A 20,334-nucleotide genomic window follows, 5' to 3' on the forward strand; every position below is an offset into this window, starting at 1 on the left:
TAGGTACAGAAGGGTAGCCATAGGCCTAGTATACTGTCCATGAATCCGAATTATCCTCTATCTTAGTTTTTTTCGGAGGGAGCCTGAGCGAGATGGTTCTCTGCCGCCTCGATCAGAAGCTTCGACGACTCGCTAAAGGCATCACATAGCACGCGGGGCACGTCTTTGAATTCGGGGACGTCATCGCATGACACTGCAAGGGAGAAGTTGGCGGCATAACTGATCATGCCGATCGCTGGCGTTGGTTAGTATACATAGGAACGTACCCATCGTAGCTTTGCCGGGCGAGCTGGGCGGTAATACGTGGTAGCTGTACGCTTGATGCTTTCCAAACATCACAGGCTCTGTGGGACCTGGCACATTCGTCGCAACATGGTACTCGCTAAAAGCACGGTAAAAGATACTGCGTGCAATCGGGTAGTTGGGCACATACATGCCACGGTGCTTACAGATCTCGTTGAATGTGTGGTACCATAGGCTGGGCAGATACGATTTCTTGATCCGCAGCATTTCTTTGTGCACGTGCGCGAGCTGTGCACTGACCGGTGTCGCATCCAAATCAGGGTACTTGAGCCATACCATCGCTCCAGTGGTGTAGTTGTACAGATCCCAATTGCCTTCGGGACGAATGGATACCGGGACAAAGATGGCAGCGCGGCGATCGTCTTTAGATCCACGAGGCGATAGTCGGTTGGCTGCCAAAGCCATCGCTCGTGCCAAGATCGCTACAGCCACATCGTTCAGTGTCAAGTGCATATTGGGCGTGGAGAAAGTCTCCCGGATTCTCTTAATGCCGGCCATAGGGATACCGTCTGAATGGTAGTACAAACGCTGGGATGCGCGTGCTTGCTTCGGGTTCCGGTACACAAACGACTTACGCTTGCGGAAGTACAGCTCCCGCATTGTGTAGAACGAATGCGAGACGGTACCGCCAATCGTCGGCTTGATCTCTTTTTTCTTGTTTGCCTTGTTCTTCTTTTTTGCGACATCCACCCATTGTTGTACCTCCTTAATACCCATATCTTTCGACATGGCCATCAATGCAGCATGGTACGACTGAATCATACCCTGACCATCAGAGAAGCAGTGGTGAATCTTGATCATCAATGCACTTTTCGCACCCTCACTCGTGTTCAGACCTTGAATGAGAAGCGCTTCCCATACAGGCTTGTTATAGTCAAAGTGTCGGGCGAGGAAACGGCCCGCAATTTTGTACACTTGGTCCTCTGTGCCTGTTCCACCACAAGAGATGACTTCGATGTTTTCAGAGACGTGGAAATCTTCATCAATGCGCCACTGCGCTGGGCGAAGCCATGATCCAGATTTGAGCGAACGTGAGTACAGTGTGCGTGGGCCATGGTTCGGCGGAAGCTCACCACGCTTCATCTTCTCGTTCCGCTCCTTCCGGGCCTGCTCTGCCACATCTTCCCTCTGCTTGCGACGCAAACGGTCACGGCGGCGCGCCGTATACGGCTGGAAGTCCACGACGTAGCGGTACTTGGGGTAGAGCTGGACAAGCACTTCGAAAAACTCTCGCACAGTCTTGTAATCCAGTGTCGTTTTAAACAGGTACATGGAAAAACACGCCAAGTGGTACGAATCATCCTCCATCAACAATGTCACATTATCAATGCCATTCACTGGGAGTTAGACAGTTCTGTACGTACTAGCAAACACGCGACCTTGTTTCATCGTGTTCATCTGATGATGCGGCACAGCAGCCAGCTTTCGATCCCGATTGGTACGTGGCTTTTCGTGCGCGGCTTCGACCGCGTCCTGGTCTTCCGCATCATAGAAGACGCTGCTCGAGGATGTCTTGATCGACCGCGCATCCGAAACGACCTGGCCACTACCTTCCAGCAGAGGAATCGTGCGTTTCGAAGAGACAATTGCTCCACGAGGGCGTCGGCGCGATGATTTGCGAGTAGGTACACGACGAGGCTGACTACGACGCGTTCGAGGTGGCGAGTCTTCTTCAGAATCAGAGACCATACCACCCATAGCAGCCGCCCCACCCACTGCGCCTGCACCTGCAGCGCGTGAGCGACTTCGTGTGGGCGTCGTATAGGGCTTTCCCAGCCGCTCGTCATGTCGTGCTGGAGGCGTATGGGGCCGAGAGGGGTTAGGCGTAGCATGACCAGAATGACCAGCACTACGCGAGCCATGGCCAACATGGCTTGCTGATTGTCTGTGCCTAGTCGGCGTCGCTGTGCTACGCCGACGCTCTGCTCGATCCCTTGGCGCGCCACCTTCTGCGTACGATGTGCGCTTCGCAAACTGCTGCGAGCGTGTGTGATTGTAATCGTGCTCGGCACGAGATGTGGGGCGTCGCGTAGCAGGACGGCGGCGAGGACGCACACGCTCTACCTCCTCTTCATCCTCACTGTCGATCCTCCGCACTCGACGCGGACGTGGGCGTGGGCGTGGCTCATCATCCAGGCGGGAGTGTGGACGTGGCCGTGACGCCGTCCTTGATACAGGACGAGGCCTTTCAACTCGCGGTTGCGACATTGTTTCCTGCCGCGAGCCTGTTGAGGAAAAAAAGCGAGATCGCGATTTGACCCTATCCGGCCACAAGCGATCGGCAGGCCCTGCCCTCAGAAGGGCCTGTCTGCCTACGCATCGGTTACTAAATATGGTCGTCCTAGGCACGCACCGCATGCAGCCCGATCCATATATCGGCTGCATGCCTCCACAGTTTAAGCTCTGTTGGATCGTTACAGCATGGCCGCGTGAGTCGCTATGAAAGGTAGTCTACGCCAAATGCATACCTGTAGCACCACCTCGTGATTCCGCTTGGCGTCTCGAGGAGTGCGACTGTCGCTTGTGTTCGTCAGCGAACGCCTTCTTCGCAGCTGACTTTTCTTGCCGACGAATTTGCTTTTCCAGTTTTTGTGCCTCTTTACGGGCCTTGCGCTCCTCTTTGCTTTCGTTTCGATCTCGCTTCGCCACGACACGTGGACGTGCCTCCGATCCGTCGCTTTCGTACTCTTCCTCCTCTTCTTCTGCTTCTTCACGCACAGGCGGAGGCGGTGCACGCTTCTGGTCTTTCTGAGCTGTGGTATATCCGACAACTTGCGGCATGCCGGTACGGGGATGAATACGGATTTTCGGAATTCGCTGGTCTTGATCCTGCAGGGACTTGGGTCCTTGAGCTGAGGCTGTGGAGCGACCAGCTACACTGCCACGCACGCTCTCAGCCGCTGTGATGGTCCGTGGATGGTTTTCCAAGTTGGTCTTCGTCGTCTGGATCGTTTCCACGTCCCATTTCTCCCGGTTCGCACGAATCATACTAGGGTTGAGGAACGGATTTTCCGAGGCGGGCGTGGATACATCGTCGTCGTTCTCGACAATACGTGCCTCGCCCAGGGCCTGACGAATCATCGTGAGCTTCTCATCCGCTGTGGTGTTGCGATCACCCAGCGTCGGCCGCAGTTTACCGGCAATCACTTCATGGTTGTCCAAAAAGTCATCCAGGATCGCATCAAGATCCGACCGTGTTAGTTTCTCAACTGTATCGTAGTCCAATTCCTCACCATCCTCATCGTCGTTCATCGTTTGCATATCTGTAAAGGCGCCGGTGAGTGCATCGAGTTCGGCATCGCCTGTGGCTTGGCCACCATATTCACGAATAACTTGATCAAAGCGCGAATCCAAGTCGGTCAGTGCATCGTTGCGGAACATAGACGACGATGTCATCGACCAAACCGTTGATCCGCCGCCCACACTGCCTTCCCGCATGGAGGCAGCACGCCGTGCCAAGGCACCAGGCTTGCCCTTCTTGCCGAGTGCGGAGCCGCTGGAAGAAACAGAGGCTGTTGGTCGCGCACGTGTCTGAGCAGCACTGGGCCCCATCTCGCCTAGAGTATCACCATCATCCTCGTCTTCTTCGTCGTCGTCACTGTGACGCGATGCTAGCTGTTGCGCCTTGAAAAGCGCGACACGTGCCTCGAGACTCAGCGCCGACTCATCGCCACCAACCGCCTCTTTCTCTCGCTGTGCACGCTCAAGGGGATCCAGCCAGATGGCATCACCCTCCGGCGCCTGGTCACGCCAATCATCATCGGCACCTCGCTCCCCACTCCATGGCCCTTCTTGTACGAGATTGGCAAAGAAATCATCGTCCAGCTCATCATCGACAAACGCTTCATCGTCCAGCGCTTCCAGTGTTTGTCGAAGATGTGGGTCCATATCAGGCTGCAAGCCTTGTGGCTCATTTTCGTAGTGCTGTGATAAAGGCGTTTCTGCCGAGGCAAAGACCGAGGCAGGTAGCATGAGGTCTGGCTTGGCTTGGGCGGACGTAGTAGGCGCATCTTCTTTCAGGGCAAACTTGGGTGCACGGTCTTTGGGCTGTACAGCCGATGGAATCCATACGGCTTCCACGTCGTCGTCTTCGTCGACACCACCACGCTTGCTATTCTCGTTATCATTGATGGCACGCAAATGCTGCATGTAGTCATATTCTGTATCGTCATAGTATACACCATACAAGGCGGCCTCGCCGACATTCTTACGCAGTGGCGCTCCATCGCTTCCCAGGGCCAAACTGGGATCTTCTCGCGTCAATTCTGCACGAGTCTTGCCCTATCACGTGTAAGAAGTAGATGTACATACCTTGCCGCGATTCAGCGGCTCGTACGGCCGAAGGACATGCTGTCCAGCATCTGGATCGTTGCGCAACACATCACGCTGCGACCTGTGCACCACTTGAAAGTGCACAGCATTCGGCTGGCGCCAAATGGATTTGGGTCCCATGGTCGTCGTGAAAGAACCAGGCCCAAATTTTTTTTGACATCCACGTGGCGAAAATGGAGGCAGTGGCTCGTCACGCACCATAGCCATGGGCGACGACGAGCGGACGCTGCTGCTACCAGGCCAGCCCTTGCCTTTCCCGCACGGCGCCAAGGTGACGCCGGGCGCTGGAACGTATGCCCGTGATGGTTACATTGTGGCGAGCCGCGTAGGCTATAGCGAAGGCGGTCTGGCGGGTGTGCCTTCTTCGGCGCACACCACCGCCAGTGTCGTAGGGACCCAAGTACCGCTCGTACTCCCCCGAGCAGAGAGCACTGTACGTTTTCTTGCCTCCTAACGCTAGATTCTTGGACGTGTGACGCGTGTGACACCTCGTCAGGCGACTGTGTCCATTCTCGTCGTCGATGGCTTGCCGTGTGGTGGTGCGCAAGCGACGTCGTCGGGTACACGCTCGAATCATGCCGCCGGCGAAGGCATTGATGGCAGTGATTTCCAGGGTATTGTGCGTGCGCAGGATGTGCGCACGACAGAAAAGGACTCGGTTGTTCTCAGTGAATGTTTCCGCCCTGGTGATATTATCCGTGCCGCCGTGATTTCCCTAGGCGATGCGCGTTCGTACTATTTATCTACAGCACGCAATGACCTGGGTGTTGTCCATGCTACAGGTGGCGCGGCTACACAATATGGATGGGCCCCTGCACGGCATAGTTTGCAGCCGCTTTCCTGGCGTGAAATGGTCGATCCAGCGACGGGACGCACAGAGAAGCGCAAATGTGCCAAGCCAGCATGGCTCTAGCGTCTCTGCACCTACGCGATGGTGGACCAAACGTCTGGAAAGGTAGCCTGCAAACGTTGGCGTAGCGCTTCCCGTTTCTCAGGTGGCTGGTTGCGTGCAAACTGCCACAGGGTCTGTATGGTCTTTGCGTCGGGCTGTGTGGTCGTGGCTTGAGTCATGTCATGAAACACGGTATGTACGGCGTCGTCAAAGGCACCACAGCGAGCAAGGGCTTCCATGTATGCATCCAGCGCGTTCTTGGTCCGCAATCGCTGTGCATCTAGGTTGGTCGCCGTCGACATCACCTCACGCACCACGTCAAGCAGCCCAGCACGACCGCACGTATCACAGACGATGGTCACTGTCACATCATCCATGCACGTTGCTTGCCCAGTATTGTGGCACAGCACCACTAAGCTGTCCCAAATACCCAGCACCTGGGCAGGTGCGCCTGCATAATTGTACGCGTTCATCAGCGCATGTAGTAAAATCAAATCAGGTTCCAGTTGCCAATCACGCTGAAGAAGGGTATGTGTTGCACGTACGACTGCCAAGCTCGCACGTGTCTTGGCATAAAAGTCCAAGAGAATGGTATACGTCTGTGCACTTGGATGGCACCCAGCCTGGCGCATATCATGCAGAATTTCTAAAGGCAGTGACGGCGGTGCGCGTGCCCCCGGCAGCGTCATGCGGCACAGATATGCCAGGGCCTTGGCATAGAGTGCTCGATCCCAGCTTGGGAGTTTGTGTGCGTGTTGGTAGACGTCGCTCACTTCGTCAAAGGTGGTGCATGCATCCCATACACGACGTAGCATAGTCCACAAGGCATGGGGTGCAGCGCGTATCTGTGACGCCGACATGCGTTGCCATAAGGTGACGGCACGTGGGATATCGTGTAGACGCGCACACGCCATCATGATGGGATAAAACACGCCCAGGTCCACATGTGGGCGTGGTGGTGGTGGAGCACGGAACCGTGCGAAGAGCGAGGGCCGCGCAGGTGTTAGGACATCGTCCAACAGCGCCCACGCGCGGTCCAGCGCCGGGACAAACGCTGTGCAATGTGCCTCAATCAGTGGCTGTACGAGGGCCGTATCAGGAGCAATATGGTATAAATGACGTGCCTCCGTGTACAGTGCATGCGCTTCGTACGCCTGATTCAGATCCTTGGAATCGATCTGCAGAACAGCACGAATGGCAATGCTCAGCGCATGCGCTGATGGGGGTATACGCAGTACATCGGCGATCTCGCGAAGGAGATCGAGCGCTGCATCGCATGTGGTGATAGAGGGCCACTGGTCATGGTAGCACAGCAGGAGAGTAGAGAATGTATAAGGTGTGGGGGTAAACGCACCGCGGGCGAGCGCCTCGCGGGCGGTTTGTAGCGCATGCGCTCCATCATATTTCGCTCCTTCGTATTGGAGGTAGGCATGCCATGCCACTACATCGGTGCTGGAGGTGGCAGACAGGCACGTGCGCAAATGTGTCGCGACTTCATCGAGAAGCGGCGTGATGCATCCCGGCTTCGCAAACGTATGCAGACAGGTGCTGGCCCCGACCAAGTCCAGCGAGTGTACACCTAGCGCTTCGACAAGAGCCAAAGCTTCTGGACTGTCTTGCAAGGCGGCTAGTAGGGTATTGATAGTGCGAGGGGCGACAGTGCCATGCGTATGCATGTCCTGCACAATGGCCATCGCATGCCTGAGTGACGGCTCATCGCGCGTGGCCACAAGGCGCTGCACGGCCCAGGCGGCATCGTCACGATGAGGACGCCAGGTCGGATGGCGCATACGAATGTACTTCCATGCCTCGTAGACAGATCCCAACTTGTACGTGTACACACATAACGCGAGCGAGCAGACATCGCGACGTGGGTGCGATGCCAAGCGCTCGTCCAGCCAACGTTCGCACGTATGGGCCAATGCATAGGCACGTGGCTCATCCATACGTACAGCTTGGATCACGATGCGTACATCTGCATGCGCCTCTTCTGTGAGAGGCTGCGTCGTGAGGGCCGTAGCTGCGTGCTGGGCCTGCCGCCACGCCTCGTCTTTCATGGTGCTTACTTTGGGCACCGCGACGAGTCGTGGAGTAGCAAGGCTACGATGCTTAGCCCACCGTGAAACGTAGCTTGGGCGCGTAGGTAGACCCACATAGCAAGCAGGGGGGCGTATAGACCATACGCTTGCCCACACATGATTCATGGGCGTACGGCGTTCGTCGTGCGTGCGCCGTGCAGAGCCGCCAGGCCAGCCGCGACGTGGAGGAAGCCCGATTTTCGTGCCCGATCGTCCAACGCGCGACGCCAGGGCTTGCCTTCTCACCATGGCCGAGCCCCGCACGCACGATACAGACGCGGGGTCAGCGCCATCTGTAGCGCCTTCAAGCGCATCAGATCCGGTGCCGTCATCTTCCAGGGTCGCTGCACCGTCAACAATGCCGGGCTCACCCGTACCGCCGCTGACGCCGCCGCCGACTTCGGCAACGGCTGCAGCGACTACGCCAGCAACCGCGCCTGCCCAGGCCCCGTCGACTGCGCATGCGGCTTCCACATCGCATGGGCCTTCTACATCGACACAGCTACCACCGAAAAAACCAACCAAACCTTCCTCGCATGCCAGTCGGGCCAAGAATGTGGCGCTGGCCGCCCTTACTGGTGGCAGTATCGGCCTGGCTGGGCCAGATACCCCCATGCCAGGGTTCTTACCTGCTGGTGGCGGCGGTAGGAAAGTGATTCCAGAGCTGGTGCTACCCTTCTCTTTGCCTACAGTGCTGGCGTCGGAGCCATGCTCGCTGACCAAGGAGAACCAGCCGCCAACGTCTGAAGCTTCACAGCCTCTTGGGTCGAGCCTTGTCTTTCTTCAGGCCCTGCGCCAAACGCGTATGATGCACATGGTCCAAGTCTTACCTGCTTTTTGTCATCGTCAACGTGCCGGTATGGACTTCTTCGACGCTGTGCCATCCCAGCTCTTGCCGTACTTGGCCCCGAAAAAGACCCCTGTTCTCCTAGCGTTGGGTCGAGCAGATGTGCGTGCCGGCCCGATGACGTACTATGGTGTGCGATTCTGGCTTGTTCGTCCCGATATCCCATCGCCACCTGCAACCACAGCTTCGGCATCGTCCACGCCCGGACCAGGAGCACGGCCCTCAGCCAGTGCTTCATCGAGCTCGGCGGCGCCGGCGCCCACGTCCGATACCAAGCCGCCCCCTACGCCCTCCTCGTCCGCGCCGACAAGTGCCAATTCGCCGCACGCACAGACACAGGTCCCTCGACCGCCGCTAGATCCTGCGTTTGTGGCGCGCTTGCAGCAGCGAGCAGAGCGAGATCCACAACTACAGCATCTTCTTCACCTGGCACGTGTCGGCCAGCTTCCAGAGAGTGGGCTTATCCAGCTCAATGGTATTCTAGCCTCGCTCATGGCCCCACCGCCAGCCCCACCGCAACCTGTGCACGATCCACGAATCCCACCAATGGTGTTGGTGGAGTTTCCAGAAAATCCCAGTTTGTACTTTATACTACCGCTATGGCATGCGGCCGTGGAGCGAACACCGCGAACGCCAGAGGCACCTGCTTCCATTCAGCTTAGCTTTTGTATACCGGCTATTGGGTCCAAGGCAGCGGGCGATAGTGGGAAAGAGGAAGCACAGCGTGCCGAGTATGGTATGTTGGTCCAACCCCTCACATCCCCTCCGGCCGTGCAGGACAAGGTCGAAGCGCCTCCTCCTCCCACAGCGGCTCCCTCCGCAACACCCTCACCCCCACCTGTGGCGACGCCATCTACCAAGCGAGGACGTCGGAGTAGCGCACGAACCAAAAGCAACGAGACGTCCACACCACCCCCGCCGAAAAAGGCCAAGGCTCACGCTCCTGTGGACGATACCTCGACAGTGCCTACGAGGCATCACGAGCTCTTCCCTCTCACATGGCACATTGCCAACGAGGGCCCTTTGGACGATCGTATTTGGGACTGCTTTGGTCGTGTGCCTGGATGCATAACCAGAGGGACTTGGGCGACGCCGCATGACGAGCAGATCTTTCACGCTCTTCGACATTCTTTCCAGCAACGGGTACGTTGGTTTCTACTTACAAAATTGCAGCTGGCTAGTCGGCCTACATTGTACACACTTCCACCGACGATTCGTCCTAGCGACATTCCCCCTGGCTTGTCGGATCATGTGAACGACAAATACGCTATGCGCACGATTACGTACACCAACCGTCCTCATCCCAAACGCAAAGTCGCTATGGTGTCGGATGCCAAAGAGGTCGCTACGATCAGTGCGAATGAAGCTGTGCCACGTAGGACGTCGACACCCGATGGCGCCGTAAAACCGAAGCGCAAGCGTCATGTGGCGACACACAATCCTGACGGGAGCATCAAAAGCTGTGGTGCCTGCGGAAAGACCAAGACACCCATGTGGCGTCGAGGCCCGAAAGGTCCGTCTCAGCTGTGCAATGCATGTGGCGCAAAATGGAAGGCGGGTCGATTGGTGGTGCCGGAGGTGCCCCCACCGCCCATTCTCAATGATACCTTGCCTGTGCGGCATGTCAAGGCGCCGCCAGTATCTCCGCTGGGGGCCAAGCCGAGCCCCTCTACCTTGCCTGCCGTACCTGGCCCTTCGTCCGTGCCTGTGGGCCTGCCTGTGCCTGCGCCTCCTTCTGCCACACAAGGGCCTGGCTCACCATACCGACCCCCACCGCCTATTGTGGTGGCACGGATGCCATCGACCTTGCCAACGCAGCCGGCAAGGCCCGTGCCATCTGCGTCGCCTCACCCGCCCCCTACGGAGGAATCGGCCACGAACGCTACGATACCAACTACACCTGCCCCTGCGGCCCAGCGTCCCGCCGACACTTCCTCGGCAGGCACCAGTGGGCTGCCCTCGATGCCACCCGTGCCCACTGTCCCACGCACGGACGAAAAGGGGTCTGCTCCTACTCCCTAACGTGTACGGTCGATAGTCTTCGTGCTGCGAGGCGCCCTCGCGCTCCACGCGACACCTCCACATAGCCCTACAGCAGACGCATGACGACGCCGGAGGGCTCCGCACAGCGCTGTGTCTGTATCTCTTACGCAGTATGGTAGGTACGGCCTTTTCTCACGGCAGACTGTCCTCCCCCTAACGAAAGGCCCCGCTGTTCCGGCGGCGGCACGTAGGTTTATGCAGTATGTCGAGGCTAGTCCCTCGCCTTTCCATGCGACCGCCTCCAGTGTCGCTATGCTGGAGCAGGCGGGGTTTACCAAGCTGCATGAACACCAAAGTTGGGATGAAAAGCTGTACTTGGGAGGCCGATACTAGTACGTGATTTGGCACGTCTGACCTGTATAGCTACCAGCGAAACCAGTCGTCTGTGGTCGCCTTCGTGATCGGCAAGCAGTACCAGCCAGGAAGCGGCGTCCATGTGGTCGGCGCGCATACCGACTCGCCCAACCTGCGTATTCGTCCCGTATCCAAGCGCAGCAAGGAAGGGTACCTGCAGTGCTCTGTCGAGACCTACGGTGGTGGTCTTTGGCACACCTGGTTTGATCGTGACTTGAGCTTGGCCGGCCGCGTAATTGTGTCGACTAGTAAGGATCACAACCAATTCGAGTCGCGTTTGGTGCACATTCGTCGTCCCCTACTACGTGTACCTACGCTAGCGATCCACTTGAACCGATCTGCGAACGAGGCCTTCAAGTTTAACCAGGAAGAGCAGCTTCAGCCGATCTTCGGGCTGGCTGACCAGCTGAACCAGCCTAGCGTTTCTAGTGATGTGCAAGCCAGCAGCGCCGTAGGCACGCCCAGCATGGCGAGCAAACACCACCCAGCGCTCCTTCAACTCCTAGCGCACGAGTTGGATGTGCCTGTGGACTTTATCCAGGACTTTGAGCTCAGCTTGTTCGACACGCAGCCCCCTGCGGCCGGCGGTGTGAACAACGAATTCATCTTCACGCCGCGTGTGGACAACCAAATGAGCTGCTTCTGCTCTACGGAGGCGCTCATTGCCTCTGTAGTCGACCTGGATGCACTGGAGAAGTCCAAGAGTATTCGTGCCATCGCATTGTTTGACAACGAGGAAGTAGGCTCCGTGTCGAACCATGGCGCGGAGAGCAACCTGCTATGGAGCTTGATCCAGCGCTTGGCAGGCTTGCAAGTCCCTGGTGTGCAGACCAGCGCTGTCTCGTCCACGGAGCTGGTCGAGCAAAGCCTCTCGCGCTCGTTCCTCATTAGCTCGGACACGGCCCATGGTGCGTATTTGTGCACACTGACAGCAGCGGTGCATCCCAATTATGCTTCGATTCACGAAGATCATTTACGTCCTGTACGTATACTTGTGCTTACTCTAGAAAATGAACGCAGGTCCTGTCATCAAGACCAATGCCAAGCAGCGATATGCATCGACAGCCATCACAACGTTCCTTCTGCGCCGTGTAGCCCACCGTGCGGGCGTGCCCGTGCAAGAGTTCGAGGTGCGCAACGACTGTGCGTGTGGCAGTACCATCGGACCTATGCTCTCCAAGGTATGTACATTCACTCTCACTTCAGAATGTACGCACGGTCGATATTGGCAACTCGCAGCTTAGTATGCACTCAATTCGCGAGGTGTGTGGCTCGCACGACATCGACTACAAGATCCGTCTCGTATGTATGCCATGTTCCCTCACAACTCCCAGTTCACCGAGTTCTTCCGCTCGTTCGACGAGATTGACACCGAGTTGTATGTCGACTAAAGCACCCTATGAACTTTTCTTTTTGGAGGCAGAGCGTGGTCGTGCCGGCGGCAACGATGCCACCTGTGCCTCTACCGCGTCTATCGCGCCAATACGCTCCCATATCTGCACGTAGGATTCTCCCAAGAAAAGCATCTGTTTGTTCACCTGCTCGACCAGCAAGTCGTGCATCTGGTACCATGCCTCCGGCTCGGTTCGTGTATGCACCTGTGCATTCCACGTACTTCCTTCACGTACAGTGCCAGCGGCAGCCTCATGCGTAATGTTAGCCAGGAGATTGTAGGTATGCTGTAGCGGGACATGGTCTGCATCTTCGTCGCTTTTCGTCGCCGACGCAACATCTAGACGGTAAGTGAGTCAACAAGACATACAAGGCGACATATCCAATCCCACCGTGGGAAAATTGACAATCGTAGTATTCCGTTCGTCCACGAAGCGGTTCTTGGTAAACCGTCGAAAGTGAAGGATCAAGTAGGGAGGGAGCCGTGTGAGGTGATGCCGCCGGATTCGACCTTGTGCTTCCTGAATGGTAATGCCATCGTACTTGGCCAGGACATGCACTAAAGGAACTTGGGGAATAATGTTCTCAGCTACCACGTCTTGGAACACCGGCAGCGGCGGCAGGTCGATGGTCAGCATCAAGAACGGCGTCTGGCTCACTTGAATTGCTGCTGGTAAGTGACCTGATACATACCCTTCTCAATATTAAACTTCGCATGACCGTGCTCATCTTGTTGCCCACTATCTCGACGCCCATCGTGATCAAGTCGATCAAGGCTACTCGCACTCTCGTCTTCCAAGCCAGTGCGCACAATCACGTTTTGCGATTCTAGGCGCAAAGCGCCTTGGAAACAGGTCGTGATCACGGATGGCTGCTTTCGATGTGATGTGCCACCCACGAGGTCCATATGCAATCGATTCAGGAGCCAGCCAAGGAACTCCACAGGATCGGCAGGCGTACCTGGCTGGAAGGAGCCATGACTGACCTGGGCCACTTCCTGAAGAAACTCTTGGGGCGATACTTGGCTTTTAAAGGCACGTGGGTTCCATAAGCGGCGCAGCAGTAATCCGAAACGCTGGACCAACGATGTACTTTGCAACAATGGCTCTTCTGTGGCATCGACACGATGTGTGGCCGGTGTGCCTCCACGCAAGAAATAGTTACGCAGCGGCGTGACATGGGCCAATGCATGTAGGACGACACTCAAGCCCTCACTGTGCCCCAGATTGTTTATGCCCACGAACCCTGGTAAGTAAGTATGTGCCCGCAAGTCACGCGAGACAGGGGCCTCTGCCGTGTCAAACGTACGGAGTTGCGCCTCCGAGTACGTAAGACGCAATTGGTACTGGATATCAGAAAAAGAAGGGTCCGTCACCTCATAGTTGTCTGGAAGAATGTACACCTTGGTCGTGTCCAAATTCATAAATACATGATGAGATTCATCAATGGCATGAAAGTATGCATGTGTCGTCTTGCCACGGCCCTGGAAATATTTGCCACATACGAGACATGCGTATACATGTACATTTGACATGGATACAGAGCATACTTTCTCGAAATCAAAATCTAAAACATTCCGTTGGATCTGGCATTAGAACCAAGAATACGTACGGTGTCTAGGTATAAATCACGTCGTTGAGGTACTGCCTTAGCAGCCGCTGCTGCAGCTTGGCGGGCCCAGTACTCTGCCCCTTGAATATCGTCATCATCCGAAGCATCGCCCTGTACGACACGCACTCGCTTAGAAGGCGGCGCATCATGGCGCGATGCCCGTGCGCTCAGCGTCATGGTCCTATATTTGGCCCAGTTGACGTTGGTTGGCTGAGCTAAGCACAACACACGAAGAAAAAAGTGGACGCCTTGTGTTGAAACCTGTCGCAATCTGCGTGAATGGCGCAACGTAAGCGTGTGGGCTGACGTCTATTTGTCATTTGTCCAACCCCGTCCGGGCAGCTGACGTTACCATGCATACAAGCCTCAACCCTCTTGCCAAGCCAGGGCCATCTCTCTTTGCCCTAGTTTAATCGACATGCGCATGAGCACAAAAAATAGCCGGGGCCGATCGGTAGACAACAGTAGCCGTGCTTACCCGCCACCATGTCTGAACCTCTGGTCGAAGCCACGGTACCACCGGCCGACTATAAAAAACTAGAGCGCCGAGCGCGTCTCAAGGTGGACGCATTGATTGTACCCACATGTCTGGTCTTGTACCTGTTTTCGTTCCTGGACCGAGTCAACATCGGCCAAGCCAAAGTAAGTGGCAAGCCAGAAGGTGTAGTCGATGGAAAAATGCAGTACGCTGATCCGGGTGAGGGCATTATGGATACGTTGCATATGACAGATCATGACTACTCTATTGCCCTGACAGTTTTATTCGTGACATACATCTTCTTTGAGATTCCCTCCAACCTAGTGATCCGGCGCATCGGAGCAGGGCTCTGGATCCCATTGCTGGTTGTGGCGTGGGGAATTGTGGCGACCTTGCAAGGTCTTGTGCAATCCAAGTATGGTCTGTATATCAATCGGATTTTCCTAGGCCTTACAGAAGCTGGTGTCTTACCCGGTATTGCCGTCTACCTCACATTCTTTTACAAGCCACGCGAGCTGCAGTTCCGTCAGGCCATCTTCTTCACAGGTGCGTCGCTGAGTGGTGCCTTCTCTGGCTTGCTGGCTACCGCGATTCGTAAGATGGATGGTATGCAAGGCCAGGAGGGATGGCGCTGGGTGTTTTATCTGGAAGGTATCGCCACTGTCTTGATCGGCGTAGCCTGCTTTTTTATTCTACCGGACAATATCCAAAAATGCTGGTTTCTTTCGCCCCTCGAGAAGCAAGTTATGGCTGAGCGCCTGTATGAGTCCCGTGTGATCCAGCCCCATCGTGTGCACAAAGAAGGCATCGATACCACACAAGACCCATTGCAACAGTCTTCTAACTTTGAGTCGAAAAAATTATGGCGTCACGAACTTTTCAGGACCTATACAGATCCTGCTGTGTGGCTTCTAAGCTGCATTGGTTTTTGTGTATCGTTGGCCATATATTCTATTGCGTATTTTTCGCCTGTCATCGTGCAAGAGATTGGCCACTATACCCCTATTCGCTCAATGCTCATGTCCTGTCCTCCGTTTGCGGTGGCGTTTGGCTACAGTATTCTCATCGCCTTTGTGTCTGATCATTTCGGACTGCGCATTGTCACAGCTTTACCTGGCTTGCTGCTGAGTCTCGTGGGCTACATTGTCATGTACACGTCGAAAGAATCCATGACGCGCTATGGAGGTCTGATCATGGCCACCGCAGGCTCATATTCTGTACCGCCAGCACTTTTTTCCTGGATCGCCAACAATTCAGCTGGTCATTATAAACGGACGGCAGGTATTGCTAATATTCTTGTGTTTGACAACTGTGCCGGTCTACTATCGACGTGGCTGTTCCCACGGTCAGAAGCTAAAGGCGGCTACAAGCGTGGCACGCTCGTGAACCTGGCTCTGCAAGCCGTTGGTTTGGTTGTCCTTCTCATCGCTGAAGTATACTACTTATACGAGCGCCGCATGAGACACCTTGGCAAGCGCAATGATCGTGTGCAGCAATTACAAGAAAAATATGCCTGGTCAGAAAATGAGATTAGGGCCTATCTTGGTGACCGCCATCCAGAGTATCATCTGGAGGTGTAAAGTGTCGCTCCGTGTGTAAGGTTTGGTAGCTATGTAAGTTTCTAATTTCCGTAATTGAGGCCTTGGCTATCTCTAGCCTGTAAACAAGCCAACTGGTCATGTGACCTTTGAGACGGCCGCGCGTTGCTTACGTAAAGCGAATAGATTTCACGCACCTCTGGTTTTGCATGTCAAATCGTGGGGATATTGTAAATAGATGGCATCATTCTTCGAATGAATTGTGATATCGTGTTGAGAAAAGCAACACCCGCTGTTGAAAAAGCGTTCCACCCTTACCATGTCAACGCTAGAGAAGGAAGACGTGGGTGACGTCTTTGAAAGAAAAGATGACCACTACATGACTATGTCAGAGTTGCCTGTGGAGGCCACGATGGATCCTGCCGAGTATAAGAAAGTTGAACGGCGGGCTCGTCTTAAACTGGACATCTTGATTGTGCCTTTGTGCTTGCTTCTCTACTTTCTATCTTTTTTGGATCGTAGCAATATCGGACAAGCAAAGCTAAGCGGAAAGCCGCTAGGAATGAAAAACGGAAAGATGCAATATGCGGACCCTGGTGAAGGCATTGCTTCTACTCTGAAACTGAATAGCCATGATTACGCTGTTGCTCTTACCGTACTGTATCCCACATATATTGCATTCGAAATTCCCTCGAACCTTTTGATCAAACGCGTTGGTGCAGGTATTTGGATTCCGGGTCTAGTTACTATGTGGGGGATTGTTGCTACCCTGCAAGGTCTTGTCCAGTCCAAGTACGGCCTGTATATCAATCGGATTTTCCTAGGTCTTACAGAAGCTGGTGTCTTACCCGGTATTGCCGTCTACCTCACATTCTTTTACAAGCCACGCGAGCTGCAGTTCCGTCAGGCCATCTTCTTCACAGGTGCATCACTGAGTGGTGCCTTCTCTGGCTTGCTGGCTACCGCGATTCGTAAGATGGATGGTATGCAAGGCCAGGAAGGATGGCGCTGGGTATTTTACTTGGAAGGAATTTTCACAGTTCTTGCCGGTGTATGCTGCTTTTTCCTGTTACCGAGTACGATTGAAAAATGCTGGGTCTTGAACCCGACAGAAAAACGCCTCATGACTGAGCGCTTGAACATAACACGCCATATTTTCCGAGAGCGTCCTGAGTTGAAGGATAAGGTGGAGACCACGTACAGCGAATATTACCACTCAAAGGAATTCGACTACTCAGAGTTGTGGCGCCAAGAAATTAAGCGGACTTTCCTGGACCCTGCAATTTGGCTCATTTGCGTGTCGGGCTTCTGCATTGCCCTGGTAGTATACTCCATTGCCTACTTTGCCCCCACAGTCGTTCAAGAAATCAACACGTACTCGCCTGTTCGTTCAATGCTGATGTCTTGTCCGCCCTTTGCTGTGGCTTTCGTTTACAGTGTGGCTATTGCGGTTGTCTCTGACCTGTTCCAACTGCGTATTCTTACTGCTCTGCCGGGTCAGGCGCTTAGCTTGATTGGCTATGTCGTAATGTATGCTTGCAAGGACCCCATGACTCGCTACGGTGGTTTGATTATGGCCACGGCTGGTGCGTACTCTGTCCCTCCTGCTCTCTTTTCGTGGATAGCCAACAACTCCTCCGGTCATTACAAGCGCGCCACAGGCTTGGCAACTCTTATCATCTTTACCAACAGTGGTGGTCTTTTGTCGTCGTGGCTTTTCCCTGCCGAGGAGGCAAAGACACGATACAAGCGTGGAACACTGGTCATCCTCTCTCTTCAAGCTTTGGGAGTCCTTGTTGCTATCCTGATCGAGGCATATTACCTGTACGAACGCAGGATGCGAGCCATTGGTAAGCGCGATCACCGTGTATTAAAGCGACGTGGACAACACAACTGGACAGATGACGAAATCCGCGCATATCTGGGCGATAGTCACCCTGAGTATCAGCTGGAATTGTAATTGGCAGATTCATGACACAATGTGACTGCTATTGAAAGAGCACAAAGGAAATGGTGACATGCTTCTATACGCTAATGTTGGAAGTACATAATTGATTGGATTTTATTCAAGCTTGAGAGATATCGCCGTAATCTTTTATAATATGTAGAAAACAAAGTTGGGCACAGCACTTGGCTGATATCATATTTTCACATGTATTGGGTCCTAACTCGCTCTAAGGGAACCTATTGCGCAGTTCGTGATTATTCTGCAATCTCGATAACAGAGTTAAAAAAAATGAGGTAGCATAGATTAATCTTATGATGTAGTATGGTATCTCGGTATAATAGCCCAGTAATGTACACTCCCCAAGCAACCCCACACAGCCATAGTTTACCAACGATGCAACTTTGATCGATCCCGCAATGCGTATGTGGTTAGATCAAAGGCTCCCCACATTTGATCATCAACTCCTCACTACATCGATTGGCCTATTGAGGAAGATATGACTAATCGCAATGCAGCGGAGCATGACTGCGCGAATTTGGCGTATGAGGTCGAAAAATGTGGGGAAGCAACGCTTGTACCGATGGTCGAATAGCATCCCGCATAAGTAGAAGCAAATATGTTTGTCACGGCCCAACTTAACCGTTGCCCATGCAGTTTCTTTTATCTATAAGCGGGAGGAGACTCGCGGCACAGAATAAGCCGTTAACTAATACTTTTGAAAAGGAAAAAGATGATGGCACTAAGTGTGATACGCGTGATTTTCAGGAAGAGATTCGAATGGAAGACATGCCACTGCAGGCTACTATGGACCCAATCGAGTAGAAAAAATTGTACTCTGGGCTCGCTTCAAAATTGATTTGCACGTAGTACCGCTTTGTCTGCTTTTGTATCTTCTTTCGTTCCTGGACCGCACCAATACTTCTCACCTACCATTGTGCAGCAAATTGGCAGCTACACAGGTGTACGAGCCATGCTAATGTCGTGCCCACCATTTGCAGTCTCCTTTGTGTACAGTATGTTAATTGCTCTGGTGTCGGACTACTTCCAATGGCGCTTCATCTCTGCTTTCCTCGCCATGATTCTCTTTGTCATTGGATTTGCAGTCATGTATGCGGCCGAAGGTTCTATGACAAAATATGGTGGACTAATAATGCTTACTTGTGGATGTTATTCGGGTGTACCGCCTATGTTTGCATGGATCGCAAACAACTCGGAAGGCCATTACAAGAGAGCTACTGGCATCGCATTACTAGTTGTGTTCAACAACTGCGCTGGCTTAACATCATGCTTCTTGTTCCCTGATAAGGACAAGAAGAATGGTTTCCATCTCGGCAAGCTTGTGAACTTGAGTATCGCTGCTGTTGGTGCCTTTTTCGTTTTGCTAATTGAGGTACTGACATGGATTGAGGTCAAGAAACGTGAGAAAAGCAAACGAGATTATCGTGTCGTGGACCTCTACGCTAAGACGCATTGGACGAAGGACCAAATGCGGACATATCTCGGTGATGACCATCCCGAATACCGCCTGGAGCTGTACTTCAAAATAGGTTGACATTACTACGCTTTTTATTACCTTCACTATGTTATGGTGCTATTTCAAGTACGTAAATAAACCAATATAATATAAAATAAATTTCGCTTAGGACTCCATCACTTTCTGGACATTTACGCCACCTACCCATTTCGCGTATTTAGCCCATCGTGGCTCAATGAAAACGGCGCTGGCTTCTGCATACACTTTTCGCGTATTAGGATCAATGAGCGCGCCAGTCACGAAGCACTTACGACCCAGGCGCTCAGTAATCGTCGTCTCGATCGCATAAAAACGGTCCGCCTTAGCAGGGCTGCGGTAACGAACCTCTAGCTTGCCGGTAACACCAATCGAGTTCGGTAGACCATAAAAGGCCGAGCGTGCCAAAGCCTCGTCGAACATGGTCGCGATCAAACCGCCATGAACCACACCCTCGTACCCACTAAGGTTCTTACCAACATGGATGATAGCAAGACCATCGCCCATTTCACCTCCACCAGTATGGACACCTTGCTTCGTTTTGGAAAAGACAAGCGGGTTGACGGCAAACATATGCGGACCGCGCAGACTACCCGCCGTCAACTGCGATTCTAGCTCTTCCGGGGGACGGCTCGAGAAAGGACGCATCAGAATGTAGTCTGCCTTCTCCTTATCCGCTAAAGGTAGGTCGTACTCAATACCAAAAGCTTCGCGATGATTCTTCGCTGACGGTGTCTCCACCGAGCGTGGGAGATGTTCTCTGACAATTGGCAGATTGTGCATTTGCTTCTCTATGTCCATACAATGCCTCTGCTTTTCTTCATCTGTTAGATGTGAAGGCTTGGTAGAGTATGGGCGGAAAATGAATGGGATTGCAGGCGGTGGGTATTTAGCACCCAAGGCGTAGCACACGCCAGCGGCGGTCGTTGCCGAGAGTGACCAAAGAAGCCAGCGGCTAGACTGGCCAGGACGGCCTGACGTCGTAGTCACATAACTTCTATCGATACT

The 20,334-nt window shown here is 54.0% G+C and overlaps 11 protein-coding genes across 11 annotated transcripts; 6 read left to right on the forward strand and 5 right to left on the reverse strand.

Annotated features, from left to right (window-relative positions):
- Window positions 1-62: 62 nt before the first annotated feature.
- Malapachy_3970 (sterol reductase) lies at window positions 63-2,511 on the reverse strand (the record flags this gene model as incomplete). The annotated part of the gene is made up of 3 exons (XM_018138427.1): window positions 63-235; window positions 267-1,640; window positions 1,668-2,511. 3 exons carry the CDS (start codon window positions 2,509-2,511, stop codon window positions 63-65), a joined length of 2,391 nt encoding a protein of 796 aa, XP_017991795.1.
- Window positions 2,512-2,754: 243 nt separating this feature from the next.
- On the reverse strand, window positions 2,755-4,755 carry Malapachy_3989 (hypothetical protein; the record flags this gene model as incomplete). Its single annotated transcript, XM_018138445.1, has 2 exons — window positions 2,755-4,584; window positions 4,615-4,755. 2 exons carry the CDS (start codon window positions 4,753-4,755, stop codon window positions 2,755-2,757), a joined length of 1,971 nt encoding a protein of 656 aa, XP_017991743.1.
- Window positions 4,756-4,840: 85 nt separating this feature from the next.
- On the forward strand, window positions 4,841-5,548 carry Malapachy_3951 (csl4-exosome core component; the record flags this gene model as incomplete). The annotated part of the gene is made up of 2 exons (XM_018138410.1): window positions 4,841-5,068; window positions 5,096-5,548. 2 exons carry the CDS (start codon window positions 4,841-4,843, stop codon window positions 5,546-5,548), a joined length of 681 nt encoding a protein of 226 aa, XP_017991878.1.
- An 11-nt stretch (window positions 5,549-5,559) lies between these two features.
- Malapachy_3988 (hypothetical protein) lies at window positions 5,560-7,584 on the reverse strand (the record flags this gene model as incomplete). The annotated part of the gene is made up of 1 exon (XM_018138444.1): window positions 5,560-7,584. One exon carries the CDS (start codon window positions 7,582-7,584, stop codon window positions 5,560-5,562), a length of 2,025 nt encoding a protein of 674 aa, XP_017991744.1.
- A 379-nt stretch (window positions 7,585-7,963) lies between these two features.
- Malapachy_3975 (gata transcription factor 11) lies at window positions 7,964-10,474 on the forward strand (the record flags this gene model as incomplete). The annotated part of the gene is made up of 2 exons (XM_018138431.1): window positions 7,964-9,595; window positions 9,626-10,474. The coding sequence occupies 2 exons, from the start codon at window positions 7,964-7,966 to the stop codon at window positions 10,472-10,474; spliced, it is 2,481 nt and encodes an 826-aa protein (XP_017991962.1).
- A 133-nt stretch (window positions 10,475-10,607) lies between these two features.
- Malapachy_3943 (aspartyl aminopeptidase) lies at window positions 10,608-12,240 on the forward strand (the record flags this gene model as incomplete). The annotated part of the gene is made up of 7 exons (XM_018138402.1): window positions 10,608-10,610; window positions 10,637-10,827; window positions 10,859-11,757; window positions 11,785-11,831; window positions 11,857-12,030; window positions 12,056-12,151; window positions 12,184-12,240. 7 exons carry the CDS (start codon window positions 10,608-10,610, stop codon window positions 12,238-12,240), a joined length of 1,467 nt encoding a protein of 488 aa, XP_017991919.1.
- Window positions 12,241-12,246: 6 nt separating this feature from the next.
- Malapachy_3969 (spindle pole body protein) lies at window positions 12,247-14,029 on the reverse strand (the record flags this gene model as incomplete). Its single annotated transcript, XM_018138426.1, has 4 exons — window positions 12,247-12,581; window positions 12,612-12,908; window positions 12,935-13,826; window positions 13,853-14,029. 4 exons carry the CDS (start codon window positions 14,027-14,029, stop codon window positions 12,247-12,249), a joined length of 1,701 nt encoding a protein of 566 aa, XP_017992012.1.
- Window positions 14,030-14,338: 309 nt separating this feature from the next.
- Malapachy_3956 (mfs general substrate transporter) lies at window positions 14,339-15,910 on the forward strand (the record flags this gene model as incomplete). Its single annotated transcript, XM_018138413.1, has 1 exon — window positions 14,339-15,910. One exon carries the CDS (start codon window positions 14,339-14,341, stop codon window positions 15,908-15,910), a length of 1,572 nt encoding a protein of 523 aa, XP_017991872.1.
- Window positions 15,911-16,445: 535 nt separating this feature from the next.
- Window positions 16,446-17,828, forward strand: Malapachy_3957 (mfs general substrate transporter; the record flags this gene model as incomplete). The annotated part of the gene is made up of 1 exon (XM_018138414.1): window positions 16,446-17,828. One exon carries the CDS (start codon window positions 16,446-16,448, stop codon window positions 17,826-17,828), a length of 1,383 nt encoding a protein of 460 aa, XP_017991873.1.
- A 1,003-nt stretch (window positions 17,829-18,831) lies between these two features.
- Malapachy_3959 (hypothetical protein) lies at window positions 18,832-19,368 on the forward strand (the record flags this gene model as incomplete). Its single annotated transcript, XM_018138416.1, has 1 exon — window positions 18,832-19,368. The coding sequence occupies one exon, from the start codon at window positions 18,832-18,834 to the stop codon at window positions 19,366-19,368; it is 537 nt and encodes a 178-aa protein (XP_017991906.1).
- An 87-nt stretch (window positions 19,369-19,455) lies between these two features.
- Malapachy_3972 (hypothetical protein) lies at window positions 19,456-20,109 on the reverse strand (the record flags this gene model as incomplete). The annotated part of the gene is made up of 1 exon (XM_018138429.1): window positions 19,456-20,109. The coding sequence occupies one exon, from the start codon at window positions 20,107-20,109 to the stop codon at window positions 19,456-19,458; it is 654 nt and encodes a 217-aa protein (XP_017991797.1).
- Window positions 20,110-20,334: the final 225 nt, after the last annotated feature.

The sequence above is a fragment of the Malassezia pachydermatis genome (genome assembly GCF_001278385.1).
Source record: "Malassezia pachydermatis strain CBS 1879 chromosome Unknown scaffold4, whole genome shotgun sequence".
NCBI classification, from domain to species: Eukaryota; Fungi; Basidiomycota; class Malasseziomycetes; order Malasseziales; family Malasseziaceae; genus Malassezia; species Malassezia pachydermatis.